The sequence below is a fragment of the Chiloscyllium punctatum genome, chromosome 10 (genome assembly GCF_047496795.1).
Source record: "Chiloscyllium punctatum isolate Juve2018m chromosome 10, sChiPun1.3, whole genome shotgun sequence".
Lineage (NCBI taxonomy): Eukaryota > Metazoa > Chordata > Chondrichthyes > Orectolobiformes > Hemiscylliidae > Chiloscyllium > Chiloscyllium punctatum.
In genome coordinates, this window is record NC_092748.1 from 37,630,864 (window position 1) to 37,656,273 (window position 25,410).

Below are 25,410 nucleotides of genomic sequence, written 5' to 3' on the forward strand. Positions count from 1 at the left end.
CATGTTTGATTCTGAATGTTGTAATTAACAGGACATTGCTGGGTTCAATATTCATTGTTTTACCGCTTCTAATTTTTATTTTGAAAACAAATCAGGATGGAGAGATCACGTTCAAAATATCCTAATGATTTCAGATGTGGCATAATATCTAGGGATTGTGAAAGTTTGTTTTGCCGATATTTGCTTTTATAATCCATAAAGTTCCCTTGTAAATTGAAGGCACCAAAAGTCTACGTTAATTTACTGTTTTCCTGATTGTTTATGATTTACATGAAAAGCTTGTGTTCAAATTAATATGGTAAACCCCTAAAATATATAAAGTTCACTTTACCAAAAAGACGTTCCATTAATGTATGGGAAAAATGATTCAGACCACTGTGCTCATACAATATCAACTTATTACATTTTGAATTTTGTCTTGCTGTAACTGAGGATTGATAATGACTTGTTATTTTAAACATGTTACTTGGCTAACTAAGAATGTAGTTCATTGGGGCACAGGCTGCACATAGATAAATCCCAACAATTTAAGTGAGTGGGCCACAAGATGACAAAGTATAGAAAGTGTGAAATTATTCGCTTGGGTATTAAGCATAGCGAAGCAGAATTTTTTCAAGTTCGAAGCTTGAAGTATTGATCAGAAACTTGTGTGATCATACCAAGCAATGTGACAAGTTGGCAGGTGGGTAAGGAGAAATTAGGGAGGTATTTGGCCTTTAATCGCAGTGATTAGAGTACAGTGATTTAGAAAGTCTAGCTACAATTGTACAGTATTTTGATAACAGCATGGTATTGGCCAAACACAGACAAATGGGACTATTTTAGTTTGGGAAACTTGTTCAGCCTGGAATGAGTTGGACCAAACGATCTGTTTTTGTGCAGTATGACTCTGACTGTATAATTCTGTGTGCAATTTTGGTCTCCCTATTTAAAAGATGTACAGTTTTAACTGGTCCCATATCAGTCAGCATTCTTGGTAAACTGGTGAAAATTAGCTACCTCAAATACTGTGATCTACTATGATGCCCAAGTAGTTATGCTATAAGTAAGGTATAATAGTGATGTATATACCCCCATGTTACACTTCTATTACTTGCTGCGTGATTTTAGATGGCGTTGATGTTTTTACGTAAATGATTTGAGGGATTTTGATGTCTCAAAGCTTCACTTGGTTAGGGTTTACTGCAGTTATGTGTACCTTTTTTATTATCTGGAATGTGTCATCAATCGGCGCACTCGTGGTCTTTTAGGTGATGATTAATAAAACGTTTTTTTGTATTTACATTGGAGTTGTGCAATGAGGATTTTGTAAATTGGCTGCCTAAATTCTGAAGGGAAAGGCAAAGTCGAAATCATGATTCACAAAGGGGCCAACAACAGGTAGAAAGGAGGATGAAGTCCTGCAATAAGAATATAGTGAGCTAAGTAGCAGATTGAAAAGCAGGATTTTAAAGGTTTTAATATTTAAGTTATTCCCAGTGCCACGTGCTAGTTGGTATGGGACTAGCTGGATAGAACTGATGCATGTGGCAGTAGAGCTGGAGCAAAAAGGAGGGCTTCAGATTTCTGAATTACTGGGCTCATTTCTGGGGAAGGTAGGACCCGTGCAAGCCCAATAAGTTGCAACCGAATTGGAACAGGGCTAACATCCTAGTGGGGAGGTTTGCTAATGTCGTTGGTCGGATTTTAAACTAATTTGGCAGGGGATGAACGACAGAATAGAAGTATAGCAAGTGATGATGTACAGACATGTATAGAAGAACCACCAATAATGTTGAGAAGGCAGTGGGAACATAGTCAAGTCAATGCACAAGGGAACATGGCAAAGCTGGATGACATTCATTTTTACGTAAGGAGTCTTGCAGGTTAGGCAGACGAGTTGAGGATATTGATTTAATGCATGGGGATGTCATATAATTTCTATCATGGAGACATAGTTGAGGGAGTGTCAGGAGTAGAGGCTCAATATTCTGGGTTTAAAATCTTTTGGTGAAATGGCATTGCAGTATTGATCAAGGAGTCAAGCAGTAAGGAGCAAATATATCTTTCGTTCCTCAAATGAAGCCATGTGTAGAATTTAAGAATAAAATTGGATCAATTATTTTGGGAGACCCCCAAACAGTTGGGATGAAACAGTAAAACAGTATGCAAATCTCAGAAGTGTACAAATAATAGGGTAATAGTGTGGGAGTTTCACCTTCCATAATACTAAACTGGAATAGACCAAGTGTGAAAGTCTAAAGGAGGGGAAAGGGATTGAGAAAATATTCTTAATGTGTACAGGAGAAAGTCCTACAAGAGATGGGGTGGTGCTGATGTTTAAATTTAAAGAGATGAGGCTGAACAAATGGTAAATGTGGCAGTGCGGGCTGCATTTTGTTAGTGACTGTTATTCAGTAAGATTTAAAGTAATTATGGATGAGGACAAGGATGAACCTTAAAGAATTGGAGGTAGGCTGATCTTTAATAATGTAAGACCGGATCTGGCCAAAGTTTGCTGGAAAGAGCAAATTGTAAGTAAATCCACATTAGAGTAGTGGGAGAAATTTTAAAGGGAAATAATGCCGGTTTAACTTCTACCTGTAAAGGTGAAGAGTGGGATCAACAAGAGAACCTTGGATGTCAAAGAACATACAGGACTGGATAATGTTGGAACCCTCACTAATTTTACATGTCAATTTTTCTGTTTTAGCATTTTTGGTTTGGAGTTGTGAGCTAAGCTGAGAGCTGAAGATGCCCTTTGGCATGTGAGCAGCAGCTCCTGTTTAATTAAAAGAAAACAATACACTTTTATAATTGCTTGTGAGGCCAGGTCTAAACGTTAATTGTCGGTAGTTTCTTGTTTAGATGTGTCATAGCGTCATTCAGAGAGAAACCTTTTGGCCCAACTCATCTATACTGACCCAGTTTTCTAAACTAAACCAGTTCCATTTGCCTGTTTGACCCATATCCGTGTAAGCCTTCCTATCCACGTACCTATCTAAATGTCTTTTAAAAGTTGCAGCTCATTCCATATATGTACCACCCTCTTTGGAAAAACGTTGTCCTTTCAGAGGCAATGATAATGGGAGCAAGAATTAGAGGATTGAGTTTAAATTTTGGACTCTCCACAGCCAGTTGCACAAAGCAGGAGTGATGATCACTGTGCTGCCCCTACTGGTCCTGTGTCTCTCTGTCAGCCCAGATAAGATGTATCCCAGGCTGCTACAGGATGCAAGGGAAGAGATTGAAAGAGCCGCGACATTAATTTTCAAACTTCACTGGCCACAAAAAGGAAGCCAGAACCCTGGAGGACAGCAGACTTGGTACCATAATTCAAAGTTGAGATAAACCTGGAAATTGCAGGCCAGTACATCTAACATGTGTGATTAGGAAACTGTTGTTTAAAAACAAAATTCCGAGGAGCAGTATTGGAGAGCTGAGGATAGTCAGCGGACTTTGTAAGGGGAAGATCGGATCGAACAAATTTGATTGAATTTTTCAAAGAGGTGACAGGATATGTAGATGAGGGTAATACAGTTAATATAGTTGTGCTTTTGACAAGGTCTCACATGGCAAACTGGTTAAGAAACTCTGAACCCACAGAATCCAGGGCAGTTTGGTAAATTGCATCCAGATTTGAGTGGCAGAAACAGAGGGTCATGGTCACTAGCTGTTTTGTGACTGGAACCCCTTTTGTCCAGTGGTGTTCCACAGGGTTTGGTGCTGTTTCTCTCGCTGCATGTTGTGAACATTAATGATCAAGACATGAATGTAAGAGATATGGTCAGAGAGTTTGCAAATAACGAAGAATGCCTTCGACTATGGGACAATATGAACATAGAGAATGCTGGAAAAACTCTGGCAGCATCTGAGGATTGACCTACTCTTGGAAAATAAGGCAAGGCTAGTGACTGAGGTGTCGGGGGGTGGGGAAGTAATTTGGGGCCAGCGACTATAATTCTATTAGATTTAAAATAGTAATGGAAAAGGATAGACCAGATCTAAAAATTGAAGTTCTAAATTGGAGGAAGGCCAATTTTGACAGTATTAGACAAGAACTTTCAAAAGCTGAGTGGGTGCAGATGTTTGCAGGTAAAGGGATGGCTGAAAGATGGGAAGCCTTCAGAAATTAAATAACTAGAGTTCAGACCAAGTATAGTTCTGTTAGGATGAAAGGAAACGCTGGTAGGGATAGGGAAAGCTGGATGACTAAAGAAGTTGAAGTTTTGTTTAAGAAAAAGAAGGAAGCATATGTCAGGTATAGATAGGATAGATCGAGTGAATCCTTAGAGTATAAAGGAAGTAGGAGTATACTTAAATCAGGAGGGCAAAAAGGGGACATGAGATAGCTTTGCCAAAGTTGAATTATGGAGAATGTAAAAGATTTTTACAAGTATATTAAGCACAAAACGGAGAGAATAGGGCCCCTCTAAGATCAGCAAAGGTGTTTGTGTGGAGCTGCAGGAGATGGGGGAGATACTAAACTAGTATTTTGCATCAGTATTTACTGTGGAAAAGGACATGGAAGATATAGAATATAGGGAAATAAATGGTGACATCTTGAAAAAATGTTCATATTACAGAGGAGGAAGTGTATGATGTCTTAATGCATAAAAGTGGATAATTCCATATAACCTGATCAGGTGTACCCTAGACCTCTGTGGGAAGCTAGGAAAGTGATTGCTGGGCTTCCTGCTGAGATATTTGTATCATAGTCACAGATGAGGTGCCGGAAGACTAGAGGTTGGGTAACGTGGTGCCACTGTTTAAGAAAGGTAGTAAGGACAAGCCAGGGAACTATAGATGAGTGAGCCTGTCATCAGTGGTGGGCAAGTTGTTGGAGAGAATCCTGAGGGATAGGATGTGCATGAATTTGGAAGGCAAGGACTGACTAGGGATAGTCAACATGGCTTTGTGTGTGGGAAACCATGTCTCACAAACTTGATTGAGTTTATTGAAGAAGTAACAAAGAATATTGAAGAGGGCAGAGCGGTAGATGTGATCTATAAGGACTTCAGTAAGGCGTTCGACAAGGTTCCCATGGGAGACTGATTAGCAAGGTTAGACCTCGTGGAATACAGGGAGAACTAGCCATTTGGATACAGAACTGGCTCAAAGGTGGTGGTGGAGGGTTGTTTTTCAGACTGGAGGCCTGTGACCAGTGGAGTGCCACAAGGATCAGTGTTGGGTCCTCTACTTTTTGTCATTTATATAAATGATTTGGACATGAGCATCAGAGATATAGTTAGTAAGTTTGCAGATGACAACAAAATTGGAGGTGTAGTGGACAGAGAAGAAGGTTACCTCAGATTACAACAGGATCTTGGTCAGATGGGCCAATGGGCTGAGAAGTGGCAGATGGCTTTTTAGATAAATGCCAGGTGCTGCATTTTGGGAAAGCAAATCTTAGAAGAAATTATACACTTGATGGTAAGGTCCTAGGGAATGTTGCTGAACAAAGAGACCTTGTAGTGCAAGTTTATATCTCCTCGAAAGGTAGATAGGATCGTGAAGAAGACATTTGGTATGGTTTCCTTTCTTGGTCACAGTATTGAGTACAGGAGTTTGGGAGGTCATGTTGCGGCTGTACAGGACATTGGTTAGGCCATGTTTGGAATATTGCGTGCAATTCTAGTCTCCTTCTATCGGAAACATGTTGTGAAATTTGAAAGGGTTCAGAAAAGGTTTACAAGGATGTTGCCAGGGTTGGAGGATTTGAGCATTGGGGAGGCTGAACAGGCTGGGGCTGTTTTCCCTGGAGCGTCGGAGGCTGAGGGGTGACCTTATAGAGGTTTACAAAATTGAAGGGCATAGATAGGGTAAATAGGCAAAGTCTTTTCCCTCTGGTGAGGAATCCAGAACGAGAGGGTATAGGTTTAGGAGAAAAGATATAAAAGGGACCGAAGGGGCAACTTTTTCGTGCAGAAGGTGGTATGTGTATGGAGTGAGCTGCCAGAGTAAGTGGTGGAGGCTGGTACAGTTGCAACATTTAAAAGGCATCTGGATGGGTATATGAATAGGAAGGGTTTGGAGGGATATGGGCCGGGTGCTTGAAGGTGTGACTAGATTGGGTTCCAATATCTGGTTGGCATGGACAAGTTGGACCGCAGGTTCTGATCTGTACTGTACATCTCTGACTCTAACTGGTGAGCTGTGTAGAATTCTGGTCACCACACTCTTGAAAGGATGTGAGGGGGCAGAAGAAATTCATCAGATTTTACCTCAGCTGAAGTGATTCATCTAAGAGGATCGAATTATTTTCCCTATGGCAGGGAAGGTAGAGCTGTTAGGATGAAATATTTCCCATTAGTAGAGGGAATCAGTAACGAGGGAACACCGTTTTGAGATGAGCAGGAGGTTTAGAAGGGATTTGCAGAGAAGTTTATACATTCAAAGGATTATTGGTATCTGGAAGACTCTGCCTGAAAGGATAGTAGAAATGGGAATCCTCTGACATTTAAGAACTATTTAGATGAAAACTTTAAACACTATAGCTTACAAGACTAAGGGCCAAATGCTGAAAAATGAGGTTAGAATTTGTGGATATTTGATGGCCAGCACAGACATGATAGGCTGAAGGGCCTCTTTCCATGCTGTAAACATTCTATGTATCTCAGTGGCCTCTAGGATAGCCAAGGTGTCCTTTGAGTGTATAAATTGGTCTGATATTCTCTGGAGGTTAGAATGACTTCACGCAAAAGTTTATTGAATCTTTGGAATTCTGTAGCCCAGGGCTGTGGATGCTCCATCATTGAATAAATTTTAAAGCTTGAATTGACAGATTTTTGCTATCTCTGGGAATTTGATACAGGGAACAGGTGGGCAGGCAGGTTTGAAGCCCAAGATTGCTATGATGATGTTGAATGATGGCATGGGTTCAATGAGTCATATAGTCTTCTTCTGCTCCTACTACTTGTGTTCTTTTAAGGAAGAAAGTAATTGTGTAATCACAGAAAAAATTTATTACCGTTGAATTATTTGCTTTGGTAGTTTACCTTTTATCTCTACTGTTTTGATTTTGCATTAACAGATTTTGCAGTATTTATCGGCACCGTATTGACTTTCTTAGTTTTCTTTCAGACTGTTGAGGTACTTTTTTAATTACTATAAATGGGGAAGAAAGGGCTGTTATTGAGAAGCTTGCTGAAATTTGAAATGTGTTGTATTAGTTTAATGCTGAAATGTGTGTTGTCGTTTTCTGAGCTTTTTTTTATTCATACGAACCTGCCTACATATTTTTAAAATTCTGTAAAATGATCAACACAAGAAATTATTTTCTTTCTCTCCTAGCCTCCATTGGTCCAGGCAATATTTAACGGAGATCCTGATGAGGTGCGAATATTGATTTATAAAACCGAAGATGTCAATGCTTTGGTAGGTTATTGTTTTTAGTAAGCAAGAAATTTGTTTCCAGAACATTTATTTTTAACTGATTAGTTTGCAAAACTGAACAGTCATAGCTGGATTGTTCTGCTGCATAATGCTCAACTTCAATTGACTGGAGACTAAAGTGAAGTGTTTCAGTTTGTGTCCAAGAGCGTGTTGCCAAGACGAGGATGTTTTTCAGTACTTCTCTTTATCTGACATTCATAAGAAAATACCATTGAAAGTGTATTCCTTTCTAGACTGAAAGAGGCTTTCAGTTTGAAATCCAGTAGAAACTTAAAAGCATTGAATATAGTAGCAGGATTAGGCCATTTACCCTTCGAATCTGCTCTACCTTTCAATATGATTATGACTGAACTTCCAACTCAGTAAGGTAAAAACAATAACTGCAGATGCTGGAAACCAAATTCTGGATTAGTGGTGCTGGAAGAGCACAGCAGTTCAGGCAGCATCCAACGAGCAGTGAAATCGACGTTTCGGGCAAGAGCCCTTATTCCTGATGAAGGGCTCTTGCCTGAAACATCGATTTCGTTGCTCGTTGGATGCTGCCTGAACTGCTGTGCTCTTCCAGCACCACTAATCCAGAATTCCAACTCAGTACACTGTTCCCATTATTTTCCCATACCCTTTGATCCCTTTAGTCCTAAGAACTACACCATATCTTTCTTGATAGTCTTCAGTATATTGGCCTCAATACTTTCTGTGGCAGAGAATTCCACAGTCTCACCGTTCTCTATATGGAGAAATTTCTCCTCTTCTCTGTCGTAAAAGGTCCACCTCTTGACCTTTAGATTACAACCCTTGGTTCTGGACTCCATGATAATCGAGAACATCCTTCCTGTGTCTATCTTGTTTGAATTTGACAGCTCCCCACCCCCCAATCTATTGTCATTCGTATAATTATCTGCCTGCTGGTTTTGCTACCAAAGTGGATAGGCTCACATTTATCCAGATTGTACTGCATCTGTCATGTATTTGCCTACGTTCTTTACTTGTCCATATCACACTGAAGCTTCTATGCATTCTCCTCACCGCATACTCTCCTGTCGAGGTTGGTGTCATCTGCAAATTTGAAGATAGGACAAGTGGTTCCCTCATTTAAATCATTAATAGTGTTATGTTAAAAATAACTGAGGTACAAGCATCAATCCCTGTGGTACTCCAATAGAGACTGCCTGCCACAATACAATATTTGTAGTTTTGTTTCCTGTTTGTCAGTCAATTCTCAATCCATTTCAGTACACTATCTCCAGTCTCATGTGCTTCAACCTTCCATGCTAATCTCTTACTGGGACCTCATCAAAAGCCTCAGAGTCCAAGTAAACAGGATCCACTGGCTTCCCCGTATCCACTGTATTAGTAACATCTTCAAAAAATTCCAGATTTGTCAAGCACAGCTTCCCCTTCATACATCCATGCTGATTGTCCAATTCTGTCATTAATTTCCAAGTGTTCCGTTGTTGCATTCTTGTATAATGAGCTTTAGAACTTTTCTGACTACAAATCTCAAGCTAATCAGTCTGTAATTAACTCTTTTCTATCTGCCTCCCTTAAAAAAAATGAGGTTACATTAGCTACTGTCCAATCCCTAGGGACTGTTTCAAAGTCTATAGAGATTTAGAAAATGACCAGCACCTTTGCTACTTCTTGGGCTTGTTCCTTTACATACTGAGATGAAGCTTATCCGGCCCTGGGAATGTATCGAATTTTAATCCATCTGGTTTGCCCAGCAGCATTTCCCTGCAGTGTTTGTTTTTTTGTTTGCATGGAGGAGAGCAAGCCCCTACTTTCAGTGGTGAACATGGGACTCCGGAATCGGCAGTGTCAGTGAGGTAGGCCAGTGGCAAAAGATGGCACCTGAGGGTTGTTGATTTCATCGTTGGTTTGGCCTGGTGACAGTGAAGCAGTGGTGCAAGGGCATCACAGTGACATCGACAAGGTGAGCCTTGGCAAGAGACGTGATTTGAAGTTGGTCCTGCGCAGGTGGCAACGAGGTGGTAGTGGTTCTAAGCTGGCTCAGAATTTCGGTGGACTTCTCTTTAAGCTATACCTTTTCATGTTCGTCTTGTTCTTAAAACTATCGCGATGGTGCCATAATGTTGAGACAAATAAAAGTTTTTCTCTATTTATTGTATTTTGCAATGCAATATTTTGCAATACAGTATTTTGAAACTGTAAAATACATGTGGCAATAAAATCATTTTTTCATTTGTCGAGCGTCCTGGTCACACGGCATGGAAACAGACCCTTTGGTCCAAGTTGACCATGTTGGCCTAGTTTCTCAACCTAAACTAGTCCCACTTGCCTGTGTTTGGCCCATATCCTTCTAACTCTTTCCTATTCATGTACCTGTCCAAATGTATCTTAAATGTTGTAGCTGTATCTGCGTCAATCACTTCCTCTAATTTATTCTGCATATGAACCACCCTCTGTGTGGGGGAAAAAGTTGGCCCTTGGGTCCCTTTTTAAATCTTTCTCTTTCAACCGTAACAGTATGCGCCGTAGGGTGTGGGTAGCAATTGAAACTAAGCAAAAGGCATTTGCTATTCACCTTATCTATGCCCCTCATGATTTTATAAACCTCTAAGGTCACACTGAACTTAATGAAAGCACCACTAACTCCAGTCCAGCTAAGACCAATGCTCAAACCTAAAATCTGGCTCAGTGATACATTATAGAACAAGGGAATCAGGTGGTTTGATGGCTGGTTTGTGTTGCAGTAATGCCAATAGTGTGGGTTAATTTCCTTTACCAGATGATGTTACTGTGAAGGACTCTCCTTCGCAACTTCTCCCTTGTCTGAGGTGTGGCAACCCTCAGGTTAACCACCACCACTCTTCTCGCTAATGAGAAGAGAGCAGCCCCATAGTCTGAGGGGACTCTGGCGACTTTACCTTTTATTTACACCAACCACATGAACTGCAGCAATTCAAGAATGCAGCTCACAGTAACCACCTGAAGAGCAGTAAGGAATGGGCATTAGAAATATAAGACATAGGAGTATAATTTGTAGATTGGAGATTAAAGTGTGAAGTGCAAGATGAAAGGAAAGGAATTTGAAATGCTTTGTTAACAAAGTCAGGCTTGGAATTGAGAGAACTTAACCAGTGCACAACCTATCTATTAAGCTTGAGATTAGAGCCAGCAGGTCTACCCTTATCTCATTAAAATGTTTCAATTATTTATGTAATTCTCAGGTGAAAAACAAAAATCAGCTTGTCAGCAACAGAATTCTATGGTGATATCATCAAATTTGCCAAAAGGTTTGTTAACTTCATTAGAAAGAGAAATAGGTCAGCTCATCAAAAGGGTGTTTTCATGTGCAGCAACAATCATATTTCCTAAAACTATGAAATCTTGTGATTCTTTTAGTTAAATACTGGTTGTTTGGACTTAACTTTTAAGTGTTTGTTGTCTCTGGGAATCTTAACACAGCCTAAAAACACCAAATGCAGAACAATACTGTATAGTACAATTCCAGATTGATCAGTGCGTATTTACTTTGGAGTCTAATAAGAATTTTTAGTTTGATAATACAAACATAAATTAGTTTCATAGAATATTAAGTCTGTATGTCAAAGTTTGCTGGAAGACATGAAATACAGAATACTTATGTATTTATTTCCTCTTTTTATGGAAATGAATAAAGTTGTTCCTAGTGTTTGAACAAATGGTGTCGGAGAATTGAGTGATTTAATGCACTTTGTGTTGTAAATTGATCGTTCCCTGGCAATCTTTAATGAGTCATTTGACCCTGTTGGCTCACATGTCTAGTCAATGATTGGCATGGTCAGTTTTTAATCCATACTATTCATCTTCACATTCAAATTTAATTCACTAATGACACGGAGAATAGATTATTTATGTATATCGTTTTAACATGCTCAATTATGATTTTTTTTCAAAAGGATCCTGAAAAGCGGACACCACTACATGCAGCTGCCTTTCTTGGAGATGCTGAAATCATCGAGCTTCTTATCTTGTCAGGTAAGTCCAGCGCTGACATTCCTGTTTTGTGCTAGTTAATTCTGAACAGAAAAGATTGGCATTAAGTTTTTGCTTTAATTTTTTTATCTGTGATGATACAGACAAGATTTTGTGGAATTAAACATTGTGTTCGTTAAACATTCAGGAAATCTTTATTTGATTCACAATGTAGTTCACACTACTTTATTTCTCCCCTTTTAATAGAGACTTAAAACAAAATATGACACCAGGAGATATGAGGGTTGATTTAACAAAAGCTTCATCGAAGAGTTAGGTCTTAGAGTGCCTGAGAAGAGCAAGATGAGGTACAGTTACAAAGCCTGGCACATAGGTAGTTGAAGGAGCAGGTACTAATTGTGGAGCCATCAAGAAACTGGAATGAGGAGTGCAATTAACTTGAAACTGGAATGAGGAGTGCAATTAACTTGACCTAGAGGAAATTAGAGTTAGGGAAAAGCCAAATCATACAAGAATTGAAAGCAAGAATGACAACTTGAAAATCTAGGCGCTGTTTAATCAGGAGTCGTGTAGGTCGACAACTATAGAATTAATAGGCCAAAAGTATTTCCTTAAGTTTAGATGCAGGCAATCAGAGTTTTGGGCAATCTCATGTTTATAGGGTGCAGAATATGGGAGACCATTCAGATGTATGTCAGAACAGAAAAGCCTAGAGATAACATGAATGAAAGTTTCAGCAGCAGAAGAGCTGAGGCAGAGATTGTCCAGGAAATGATCGAGATTTAAGTAAGCAATATCCATCTGTGTGATCACAAAGCTAATTTTGGTACCAAATATGATGCTAAATCCGCAGTTTGATTCAGCCTCTGACACTTGCCAGTGAGAGGAATGGAAGACAATAGCTTCAATCTTCCTATTTAATTGTAGAAATGGTTGCTCAACCAATGCTGGATGTCAGACAAGAAATCTGACACATGAGTGATACTATGGGGTAGTTTGTTAAAGATGGATGCCATCACTGTACATGATGTATTTTCTGATGATGTTGAGGGCAGCTTGTAAATCAAAAATAGCAATCCAAGTTTAGAACTTTGGGCGATGCCAAACCAACTATCTAGAGTACAACGAGAGGCCAATAATGGTGATTATATAAATGATCATAGAAGCATGAGACTGTAGTGTCTCCCAGCTGGGAAACTGTGGGGAAGCATAGGAGCAAGACTGAGTGATCAGCTATGTCCAAGGCTGCAGATGGGTTGTAAAGCTGAAGGGAGACCATTTGCCTTCCTCATTGTCATGTGGGAAACCATTTATGGTTTGGGCTAAAATTGTTTGGATTAACACAGAAGGGTATTTAACTATGGACTTCTGGAAAAATGGGCACTGATGTGCAAGGCAAAAATGAAAAACTTGAGAGAAGAAGGATATTATTAAATCAGAGCAAGTTTAGAAACTATTTACCAGGATATTGCTAAGAATTGAAGGTTTGCCTTATAAAAATCAGGTGGACAAGCTGGGACCTTTTTCCATTGGAGTGTAGGAGGTTGAGCAGTGACCTTAGAGGTTTGTAAAATAATGAGGGGCATACATAAGGTGAATAGCAAGGGTCTTTTCCCTAAGGTGTGGGAGTTCAAAACTAGTGGGCATATTTTCATGGTGAGAGGAGAAAGTTTTTAGAAAGGACATGAGGGGCTGCATTTTTACACAGTGGTTTATGTGTGGAATGAACTACCAGAGGAAGTGGTGGATGTAGGCAAGTTACAAAATTTAAAAGACATTTGGATAAGTTCATGAATAGGAAAGGTTTGGAGGGATATGGGCCAAACATAGGCAAGTCGGACGCGTTTATTTGGGAACATTGTCAGTGTGGACTAGTTGGACCAAAAGGTTTGTGTCCATGCTGTATAATTCTGACTCTAGGAAAATGAGTATTGTGTTGTACTTCTGCTGTTTTCAGAGGAGCCTTTAGACCAGGACCCACCTGTCTCCTTGGGTGGAAATGCAAGATCTGATGACACTTTATCTTGGCCAGCATTTATCTTTGTTCAAGCATTAGTGAAAATAAGTTATCCGGTCATTTCCCTTTTTTGTGGACGTTCACTGTTGTATTTGTTTACATTTTTACAATTGATTACACTTCTAAAGTATTTAATTGGGTGTAAACTAGTTTTCGATATCCCAAAGGAAATGAAAGGTGCTTCTGAAGTTTCTGAAAGGCAACTTGTACCTCGTTCAGGAATCTTAGCCATTCATCTCCTTGTTTCCATATAATAACTTTGTGCTCATCTTGGTAGATTAAGAATTCAATTAGAAATTTCCACATCAATTCAAACAAATCTCCCTGCTAGAATATGCAGGCAGTCAGGAAGGCAAATGGAACGTAAGACCCTATTTCAAGATGTTTGGAATAAGTAGGGGAGTCTTACTGCATCTCTAAAGGTGCCTTATTTGGAATACTGTGAGCAGTTTTAGTCCCATTAGTTAAAGAAAAATAAACATGGAGGCAGTTCAGAGAAAGTTCACTAGGATGATCCCTGATATGAAGGGAATTTCTTATGAGTAAAGGCTTTTGGTAGTGGTGACTCTACTCACTGGAGGTCAGGGTAATGCAAGGTAACTTATTAAAACTTAAAGGATTCTTAAGGGGCTTGACAGGGTAAACACTGAGAGGATGTTTCCCCTTATGGCATAGAATTGGGTCAGAGGGCATAGTGTTAAAATAAAGGGGTATCAATTTTACAGAGAGATGAGGGCTAGTTTCTTCTGAGGGTTGACTGCCTTTGGCACTGTCCCACAGAGCTGTGTGCAGAGTCATTGCATATATTTAAGACTGTGATAGACAGATTCTTGATCAGTAGGGGAGTAAAGGATTATGGGGCAAAGGCAGAAAACGTGGACGTGAGGAATTTCAGGTCAACCATGATCCTATTAAATGGCAGAGCAGGGTCGAGGTGCTAAACCGCCTATTCCTGTTCTTGCCCCTTATGGTCATAGTCATATAGCACCGTTTAACACTGAACAAAACTTGTATTTGCATGTAGGGACATTCACTCAAAAGCTCTACTATACTGATCGGTTATAAGTAATAATGTGAGAGGTGGAGAAGGTGAAGAAACTGAGGGCTTCAGGGAGGGAAGGCACAGTCGGCAATCATAGAATAAAAAGAAATCGGGAATGAGCTAAAGACCACAATTGGAGAAATGCAGGCCAAAGGGGAGGAAGATCCTGGTGGGATTTGAAAATAATGATGAGAATTCTAAAATTTGAGGCTGACCAGGGCCACTTTGGAATAATTTTTGAAGAGGTTGTCTGATCATTACAGATTGTATACGATCCTCAACAATGATAAATTGGTTTAGTGATAGCATTTTGTAACTTGCATTTGTACCAATTTGAATTATGTATTTATGAACCCATGTTGCTACTTGCTCAACTTAAGTAACTTCAAAATGTTTTACGTTGCGGTATCCTTAATCTGAGGTACTAAAGAAGACTCTATTGCATGTTTATTTTCAATGCACAGGGCACAATTACTCTATTTGTGATTTTTATTTTACAGGTGCACGTGTCAATGCTAAAGATAATATGTGGTTAACCCCACTTCATCGTGCCATTGCTTCTCGGAGTGATGTAAGTTTGCCAACCTGGTTCTTTGGAATTGATTGATCTATTGTCGCTTGTACCGCGATACAATGAAAAGTATTGCTTTGCCTGCTATTCAGGCAGGTTGTAACATACAAAATGCAAAATACAGTTTACATCTGCAGGAAGGTGCAGAGAGAGATCAGAATTAACATTTGAGAGATCTGTTCAAAAGTTCAATAATAGCACGGAAGAAGCTGTTCTTGAATCTATTCATATGTGCATTCAAACTTGTATATCTTCTGCCTGAAGGAAGATGGTGGAGGAGAGTAACTGGGGTGGAAGGTGTCCTTGATTATGTTGGTTGCATTCTCGAGGCAGTAGGAATTATAGATGGAGCCAGTGGATGGAAGGCTGCTTTGTGTGATGGATTGGGCTGTATTTACGACACTCCGTAATTTCTTGCAGTCTAGAGAAGACCAGTTGCTGTACCATCCTGTGATGTATCCAGATAGGATGCTTTTTTTTTTGGTAAATATATTTATTAGCAAATGTTTAACTTTACAAACATATAAAATTATTGAAAAATGCAATCAATAACAAATATCAGTATAATAAAAACACAAATTACAATACAACTACTGCCTACTAACTACTAACCTACCCTATAATACAACACAAACCCTAACACTGTGCAAAGCAACACCAATACATAAGTAAATAACTAATAGATCAAAAAAAAGAAAAGCAAAGAGATCACAAAATACAGAACAGCTGTGCTCGGCGCAAAGCTCCCAAACAAAGGAACGGAAGCATTGTATATTTACCCATATTAACTCAGGAGACCCCCTCCAGGGCCCAGGGCTTGACAAACCTAACTGTCCAATTGACAAATCTATATCCAAATAACTCAAGGAGGGCTGCCATGTCTTATAAAAATGGTCTGTTGTGTGGTGCACCATGTTTGTAAAAATGTCCAAAGGAATGTGCTCCATAATTAATTTCTGCCATCCCAGCAAGCCTGGAGGGTTCTCAGACTCCCAGGTCATCAGAATATTCTTTCGTGCACAGTGTGCAAGAATATTAAATAGTTTCTTCCCATGTCCGTCTAAAGATGGTAAATTCGGTAGACCTAAAAGGAGAGATATCTGGTCTACTTTGACTTCAGTCCTCAATACCCTCCCTATCTCTCCCCCCACAGCGCTTCAATAAACACGGAGCCTGTGGCATGTCCAGAAGCAATGGGTAAGAGTATCTACACTTATTTTACATTTGGGGTACACTGAAGATGCCCCTTTTTTAAACTTTGCCAGATGGTCTGGTGCCCGATGAGCCCTGTGCAGAAATTTTAACTACGAAGCGCATGTCCTATTACAGATTAAGATCTTTTGAGCATTCTCCCCTATGTTCTCTCATGTTTCAGAAGAGATCTCCACTCCTTGCTTCCAGACCCCTCATAACCGGTTAATATCCTGCCAGGCCCTGCCACCCAGCAGCTGATAGAGGGCACTAACTGAAAGGGTGTTTGTCGAACGTTGAAACAACCTCTCTGTATCGGGCTTATAGGGCTTAGTGAGAAGCATAGTCTTCTTCTGGATGAAATCCCTAACCTGAAAAAACAGAAAAGATCTCTGCTAAACAACCCGCATTTGCGGCTCAGTTGCTCAAAAGACATCATAACCTCACCCTCAAATGAGTCTCCCAAGCTAGAAACTCCTCATGCCCATAGTTTGAACCCTGAGTCCATCATCCCTGGTCGGAACCCTGGCATGCCAACTATAGGCGTGGGTGACGAAGTCTTGGAGAAGCAACCCTCACTCTGATGCATCGCACTCTATGCCTTGACTGTACTCATGACAACAGGATTCTGGCAGTGGTCCATAACTACCCTCATCTTATCCATGCACAACAGGTTAATAAGAGGGCACTTTGCCTGGGAGGCCTCAATATCCAGCCATATTGAGCTTGGATCGTTACCTACCCAAGCACAAAGGACAGCAGGGAACTCAATTGGTCCTTCCTGATGTCTGGGAAATCAACTCCTCCCCCTCCTTGAGGCAACTGCAATTTAGTAAGTTTGATGAGGGGCCACCCACGATGCCAGACAAAGGAACCAAACCATCCCATAAGCTTCCGCAGCGTTGACCTGGGAAATATTGTAGGGAGCATACTCATGGGATAAAGCAAACAAGTTGGAACAAATAAATTGGAAGAGCCTCCCATCTCTGGAGATCTCGCCTAATATTGTTGACCAAAGTGAGCAAATTTAGTCCAAAATAACAGATCAAACTTGGGTAATAAAAATGTCTAGGTATTGGAACCCTGCCCGTTACCACTTAAAAGGGAACTTGGGGCCACCTTCAACTTCTGGCACATCCTTAAGGTTCCCCAAAGGCATAGCCTCGATTTTGCAAAATTAATCTTATATCCTGAAGTAACCCCAAATGAATTGATACATTGTATCAAATGAGGTATGGAGGTCATCAGGTTTGATTAAAAACAGATGGACATCATTCGCATACAGTGTAATCTTGTGTGCCCTCAATCCCACTTCCGGAGCGGTTATGTGGAAGGTCTGATGAAAGAGCCGCTGGCAGAGGCCAATCACCAACGCAAACAACAATCCTAAAATTCCCAGACTTCACCCAGTTGGTAACGACTGTGGCGCCAGAGGGTGGCGATATAAAACCTCCACCCACCTAGCAAAGACCCACCCAACCCAAACTGTTCTAAGACATAAAATAGATATGGCCATTCCACCCAGTTAAATGCTTTTCCTGCATCTAAGGAAATCACCAACCCCGAATCGATTGTTGCTGACAAACTTGGACCATATTCAGCAACCTTCTAATATTATTAGAGGACCTATAGCCCCTTATAAAGCCTGCCTGGTCCTCTTTAACAATATGGGGCAACATCTTTTCCAATCTCAGTGCCAGAATCTTGGACAGAATATTGAAATCTGAATTTAATAGAGAGATGGGCCTGAATGAGGCACAATCCTCAGGAACCTTCCCCTTCTTAAGAATTCAGGAAATATTAGCTTCTCTCAAAGATGGTGATAGGCATTCATGCATATTAGGAGTGATTGTACATCTCCAACATCGGCCCTCAGAATCCCTATAAACTCCTTATAAAACTCACTCGGGAGACCATCAGGGCCAGGAGCTTTCCCACTCTGAAGTTGCCTAGCTGCCTTCCGTATTTCCTGAATTGTCAAGGGGGTATTAAGGAGAGAGGCCTGTTCCAAGGTTACCTCCTGCGAGGTCCAGGTTCTTAAAAAAATGTCTCCATTTTAGCCCTCCTGTCCTCGTAACTTTCAGACCAATACAATTCAGAGTAAAAGCTTGAAAAAGCCTAATTAATCTTTTTAGCATCGTATGTAAGGACCCCAGCGCTGTCTCTGATTGCAGTAATGGATTGGGGTGTACACTTTTTCCGAGTCAGGTATGCTAAATACTTCCCTGGCCTATCCCCATATTTTAACAGCCATTGTCTAGCAAAAGCAAGTTCTTCCTTTGCGTTTTGTGTCGGTATTGAATTCAAGGCAGCCGGGAGGGCAGTGACCCACTGTAGCTTAGTCACCGAAGGCCACGCAAAATATGCCACCTTGGCGGCTTTCAACCGGATCTCAAGTAGATGCTGCTGTTCCTTCTTCTGTCTTTTCCGGCTAGCCAAATAGGAAATAGTTAATCCCCTAGCAAAGGCCTTAGCAGTCTCCCTTGGCCTAGACGGGCTACTAGCCATGCCTGAGTTGATAGTCAAGAATTCATGAAACTCCTTCAAAAAGTATTTCACAAATTTGGAATCCTGAAGGAGAAAAGGGTCCAAACGCCTGTGCCGCAAACCTAGCCCTTTACTCTTTGCCTTAACCTCCAAATATACTGCTGCGTGATCAGAGATAGCTATATTCTCAATTTTACAACCCATAATCGAATCCAGAAGGGCTGAGGGAGCCAGGAAGAGGTCAATCCTCGTGTGACATTCATGTGGGTTTGAAAAAAAGGTGAAGTCCCTGCTGGTAGGGTGAAGACCTCTCCAAATATCCACCAGCTCCAACTCCTCGTATAAGTCAATCACCTTGGCCTGCGAAGAAATAGTTGGGGGCCCACAAGGCATCCTGTCCACTGTCAGACCCAAAAGACAATAAAACTTCCTCCCCCCCCCTTATAATAATGTGCCGTGTTCTAAAAGCACTCAACTTAGAGAAAGCACTAATCAAAATTTGAGGGGATGCGCCGGAGGACAGTAGACATTTAAAATGCCATATTCCTCCCCCATGTATCAGGGCTTTAAGTATCACAAACTGTCCCTGGTCATCTTTCACCTGCTCTAATAATGTGAACGGAAGATTTTTCTGGATAAGTACCACCACTTCCCTACTTTTAGTAGTAAAGGATGTAAAAAATCCCAGTCAGAGCCCACCTCCCCCCCGTTGTAATTTCAGGTGCTCCCCATCATCAAGATGGGTTTCCTGCAACAAAGTAATATCAACCCTTTCCCTGTTAGTGCTAGAAAGCACTTTTTTCCTTTTAACAGGCAAATGACTTCCCTTAATGTTCTAGGTGCATCATTTAAGAAGACACTTCGCCATATCTCCTTTCAGAGACCCTTGAAGAAGGGAGGAAGAACCCTGCTTACAAAGCGCTGAACACAAGTAAATAAAGACTCAGAGTTAAAGAACTATAGATACAAAACTACTCTATCATAACTATAAACAACTATTACAACAAAAAAAACTACAAAGAAAACCAACTATAAAACCTTGAATGGAAGACACTTCCCCCTGCCCATAGGGGGCTCTCACCCTACCCATCCCCTCCTTCACAGCTCCCTCAAACCTGGACTGTGCCCCAGCCTTAGGCCAGAAAAAAAACAAGGCAATGATCCTTAAATCAACAGAAAAAAGACAAATTCAGGATGAGAACTCCACCCATCCTGGCTGCTTGTCACCCCTACTTGTGACTAAAAGATAAACAGCACAAGCACAAAAAAGAGGAGGGGGGGGGGGGGACACAACAAAGAACAGCCACAAAATTTCCTTTCAGAAAATCCAGTTATTTAAAAAAAATACCTTTTTCCAAGGCTTTCCCCCCCTTTCCAAAAAAGAAATTATTAGGGAGAAAGAAAGGAATAAAAAAAACAGGGAAAACATGCGGAAAGAAGGAAAAGAGAACAAACATTAACTATATTGTTCAGGCCAATTTATCTATTTTAAAGTGTCTACAAAGTTTTTAGCTTTATCCGCTGAGTCAGATGTATAAACTGAGTCCTTGTGGCTGAAATGGGCCACTGCGGGATATCTCATGGCGTACTGGATACCCAGGTTCCTCAGCCTCTCTTTAACTTCATCGAAGGACTTCCTCTTACAAATTAAAGCTGCAGAGAATTCCAGGAAAAACGTTATTTTTGACCCCTTGTACAGCAGTGCCTGTGGATCATTTCCCAGTAATCTGGGAGCTCCAATGACTTTTTGCTTGTCCTTGTATGAGTGGAAGTGCACTAGGACCGAGTGGAGGCACTGTACCGGCCCTAACCTGTGCACTGTAACCTGATAAGCCCCTTCAATCTGCAGCCTGCTGGACTCGATGTGAAGGCCCAAAAACTTCGGCAGCCAGCTTTCAAAGAAGCTGACTGGTTGCTCACCTTCAAGGAGCCTGACAATTCGAAGATTTATCCTCCGACCTCAATTTTTGAAGTCGTCAATATGGTCTCGCAAGGCCTGCACCTCACTCCAGCACCTGGATCTGACTGGATGAGGACTCCATCGCAGCTTCCGAGGCCTTAGTTTGACCCTCCACCTCCTCTAGCTGCTCCCCGAGGCCCTGGATCTCCTGCTCGTGCTTCTGCAGCATGGATGTGATAGGTTGGACCTGGGTACAAGTCTCCCCACTGATCTCCTCAATTGCAGCCCCAACTTTCGAGGTAAGTCTCTCCATCACCACAGCCAATTCCTGTGAGTCTGTCAGGTCCCCAGGGGATTCAGGAGAGGCAGCTGTTGCTGCTGTCTCTAGTATGCCTGGTACTGCAGTGGAGTGTCCTCCCTGCTAACTGCTTGCTTGCTCCTTTGCCCTTTGGCATCCTTCCCACTCCCAAATGTTAACAAATATGTGTTCTGTAAGGCTTTAAACTAATAATTCCACCACATAAGTTTGCCAGGGATGGCAAAAAGCACAAGTTTACCTTGGCTGTTAGGCAGAGCTATCCAGAGCTATTGACAGAATCGCCGCCATCTTGCTGAGTCAGATCGGATGCTTTTTATGATGCATTAGTAAAAGTTTGTGCAAGTCCTTGTGGAAATTCCCAATTTTGTTAGCCTCCTAAGGAAGTAGGGACAATGATGTGCTTTTTTTGACAGTTGCAACAATGTGGTGGACCAGGGCAGATTGTTGGTGGTCATCACTCCCAAGAACTTGATGCTGTTGACCATCTCCACCTCAGCACCTTTGATACAGACAGGTGCGTGCCCACCACTCCACTTCCTGAAGTCAATGACCAACTGCTTCATTTTGCTGATGATGGAGAGATTGTTGTGTTTGCACCATGCTGCTAAGCACTCAATTTCTTTGCTGTACTCTGTTTCCTACAGCAATGGTGTCATCAGCAAATTTGTAAATGGTGTTGGGGTGGAATTCGGGAGTACATAAGGAGTGTAGTAGGGAGCTGAGTGCGCAACCTCGCAGGGTGCTGGTGTTGAGGATTATGAACTGTTATCCCCTATTCTTAGACAGTCTATGATTGCTGTCTATGGGTCAGTAAGTTGAGGATCCGGTTTCGGAGTGGAGAGCTGAGACCTAGGTCTCTGAGTTCAGAGATGAGTTTGTTTGGAATAATGGTGTTGAAAGCGGAACTGTAGTCAATAAGTAGGAGCCTGACGTAGGTATCCTTTCTATCCAGAATACTGTTTGGAGAATATTTTGGAAGCACGTGTTAGGGACTCTTTTTAAAAATATCAAATTAAACAAATTTAAATCATGGAACTTTGGTTGCTATGATTGCACACTGCTTTACCATATCAACTAAAACCATTTACTTTTCTCTTGCTCTACTCCTGATATGTTTAAAAACTTCAAATAAACTAATTCATGCAGTTACAAGTTAATTAGTTTGGACTCTCCTTTATACACCTGAGAGCCAAACCAGGAAAAAGCCTCTTGTTCTGATGTCTCACACAGGTGAATGCAAACTGAATAATTGATATAATTTACCTTTTGCTTTAAAGCTGGAAACAATTCAACTGAAGCATGAGGGGATATGCTTCATATTTGCAGGAAATATTCCAACTACAATTTGTTTTATATTGACATGATACCATCTAGAAAATATATTTCTATTAAAAAAATAACATTTTCTGAAGCTATATAAGGATCTACTCCCATTAGCGTCTCCTTTTGTTTTGACGTTCCCTGTAATGCAATCATCAAGGTCGATTTCAAATTGGAGTTGTTTATTCTGCTACTGCAAATACAAGTTCCATAATGCTGCAATATAATTCCATCTGCCATGTATCTTCGTATTTCACAATTCCTCCAAGTTTTGTGTCTTTGTATGTTTTTAAATTGTGCCCTGCACTCTGAAGTCTAGATCATTAGTATAGATCAGTAATTCTGTTGCAGTGATTAACCCTTTGGAAACCCCCCATGATTTCTCTTGCCCCAGTCTAAAATAAATAAAATTCTCACAATTATTCTCTGCTTCCTATCACTCAGCCAACTTTGTTTTTGCCACTGTCCATTTTATTCTGTAAGCTTTAACTTTATTGATAAAACTATTACAAGGCAATTTATCAAATTATCTTTTCAAATTTCTAAACCAGTTTATAATTGTTGAGGATCTTTTTCGATCTGTTATGATCAGATGACCTCTTCAAAGATGATTCTGAAGCACTCCTGGTCGGCCTCTCACTATTGACCCTGTGTGATACTGAGCTCATCTGAAATGCTGTTACTTGTATAATAACATGTAAAGTATCACCCACTAATGAAGTCTGTGCTTGCTGGCCTACATTGATTCCCAGACAAATAACACCTCAATTTTAGAATTCTCATCCTTATTTTCAAATCCCACTAAGACCTTAGCCCTTCTTTCTGGCCTGCATTACTTCAAGTCTGGCCTCTTGCTTATTCCTGATTTCTTTTGTTCTATGATTGCTGACTGTACCTTTTTTGTCCCATACATGAAATCAACCATATTACCTTCACCAATCCTCTATTACTTCACCAACTTGTTTTCAAACACTTTCCCTTCACCCACGTTAGATTATCTAACCTGTCTTGCCCTCTTATTCTTTTTTCAAAGATGTCACATTTGCTGCTGTTCATCTCACTGACACGACAGTGCTTAAGGAAGATTGGAGGATTATGGTCTGTGCCTACACTACAATTTTTATCCTCTTCTCTCTCCCCAATTATCCTGTTCTGGTGGTTTTGTAATCTTTAAGTAGAGCCATAATTTTTATAATATCTCTATTATTTTTGACTTGTCCAGTGACTTTAGTACTCCCCTTTCAGAGGGCCACAATGGATATGATTTTCACCATGACAGCTGCAGGAGAAATGTAGATAAAAGAACCTGTCCCCGTGCAAGGCCACCTTTGACGCCATCAATTGGGAAGCATTATGGAGTGTTCTTCTCCGATTTGGTTGAACCATGAAGTTTGTCATCATCCTTTGTCTGCTCCATGATGCCATGGAAGTCATGGTAATGGCACCACCATTGATACTTTCCCCATTTGGACACATGTCAAGCAGGACTGCGTCATTGCCCCAATACTGTTCTCAATCTACGTCCCTGCAGTGCTTAACTTCATCGCTGACAAGCTCCCCACTGGAATGGAGCAAACTTAGACAACCTGTGGGGAAACTATTCAACCTCCACTGCCTTCAATCCAAAACCAAAGTCACCCCAACCGGTGTCATCGAGCTGCAATATGCAGATGATACTTGTGTATGTGCAATCTCAGGATGTGCTCCAGATCATCAGCACTTTTATGGAGACAAGCAGGAGTCTGGAAGAACACAGTAAGCCAGGCAGCATCAGGATGTGGAAAAGCCAACATTTTGGATGTAACCCTTCTTTAGGATCCTCCTGAGGCTGCCTGGCTTGCTGTGTTCTTCCAACCTCCTGCCTGCCTCCTTCTCTACCAGAGAGCATTCTGGACTTGAGCAATTACCTTTGCTTAAGGATAGAATTGGTCCAAGTGGACTAGGCAAGAAGACTAAAACATAGAATAGTTGATGAAAAGTGGCAGGTGTTTAAGGAGATGCTTAATTGCTTCCAGCTAAATTTATATTCCAGAATGGAAGAAAGATTTGGAAGCACTAGCTTTCAGAGCGCTGCTCCTTCATCAGGTAATTGTGGAGAATAAGATTGTAAGACACAGAATTTATAGCAAAAGTTTCCAGTGTGATGTAACTGAAATTATGTATTGAAAAAGACCTGAGTTGTTAAGCCGCTCATCTTTTAGAATGACCATGCTGGTTTCAGTTCTTTAATATGTATATCGCAAAACTTTTTAAAAGTTACATTCTCAAGTGAACTTTAGCAATTGGAGTCATGTCGGCCCAGGTAATGTATTGAAGGTGTGAGCTTCCCTCTGAGGTTGTCTGTGCTACAATGGTCAGACCGATTCTAATCTAAAAAAATGGATTTACAGAATCTTAGATGGATTTATGCAGTTTTTGAGCAAAGTAAAATGTAATTCTGCAAGTAGAAATTCACCCACAAATTTATATATGCACGTATGCAAGTGGGTGTGCGCGTGTGTGTGTGCATGTGTGTAAAGTGGTATAAGTCTGTGAGAGGGTATGTGGGAATGCATGTGAACATGTATGAGAGAGGGTCTGCGTGAGTGTGTGTAGGAGTGACAATTTAGAGAGATATTATTAATAGATTAAGTCATCGCACACAGCCAATGTATGACTGATATGAGAAGGAATTTCTTCTCTCAGAATATTGAGAATTTTTGGACCACTGTCCGTTAGGCCGAGAAGGATGGATTCTTATGCTTGAAAGTCGTAACTTGGAATGTCTGAATAGCCACACAGATGATTCTGGTATAATGGGGGTTGCGTTGACACTAATTGGCTGTAATGCAATTGATGAATTGGGGATGTTGTTTGGATAAAGTGAACTTTCTACTGAACAGTATTATGAAGTTGAATACATGTATGGTCACTTTCTATTTGAGTGTTTTTCTGAATTTAAAGTACAGCTACAACTGCCAGCTAAAGGCTGGGCTGTTCAAAATGTAACAATTGGCTGTTAAATGGATAACTGAGTTTTGATCGTTTTGATGACAATTCAAATTTAACCAATTATTTTAAATTCCTACCAGAAGCCAATGGAATTTGCATTTTATTATTCTTGACACCTGGAAACCAATCAAGTTATAAGAATTTAATGTGTCATGGGGGTCTATATAAACTTGGTATTTTGAAATGAGAGAGAGAGAGCAACTGCCATTGAACAGCAGAGCAACTGCTGGAGAGCTAGCAGCCCAACTAAAATATTGCT

At 40.7% G+C, this 25,410-nt stretch overlaps 1 protein-coding gene across 7 annotated transcripts in view; it reads left to right on the forward strand.

The window, feature by feature from the left end:
- Nucleotides 1–25,410, forward strand: part of ankrd44 (ankyrin repeat domain 44) — a 224,632-nt gene that overhangs the window by 58,285 nt on the left and 140,937 nt on the right. For all 7 annotated transcript variants that reach the window (XM_072578948.1, XM_072578952.1, XM_072578947.1 and 4 more), the window contains exons 2-4: nucleotides 7,273–7,356; nucleotides 11,277–11,355; nucleotides 14,873–14,943. In XM_072578948.1, the coding sequence (XP_072435049.1) occupies nucleotides 7,273–7,356; nucleotides 11,277–11,355; nucleotides 14,873–14,943 (234 nt within the window). The remainder of the gene's footprint in view (nucleotides 1–7,272; nucleotides 7,357–11,276; nucleotides 11,356–14,872; nucleotides 14,944–25,410) is intronic.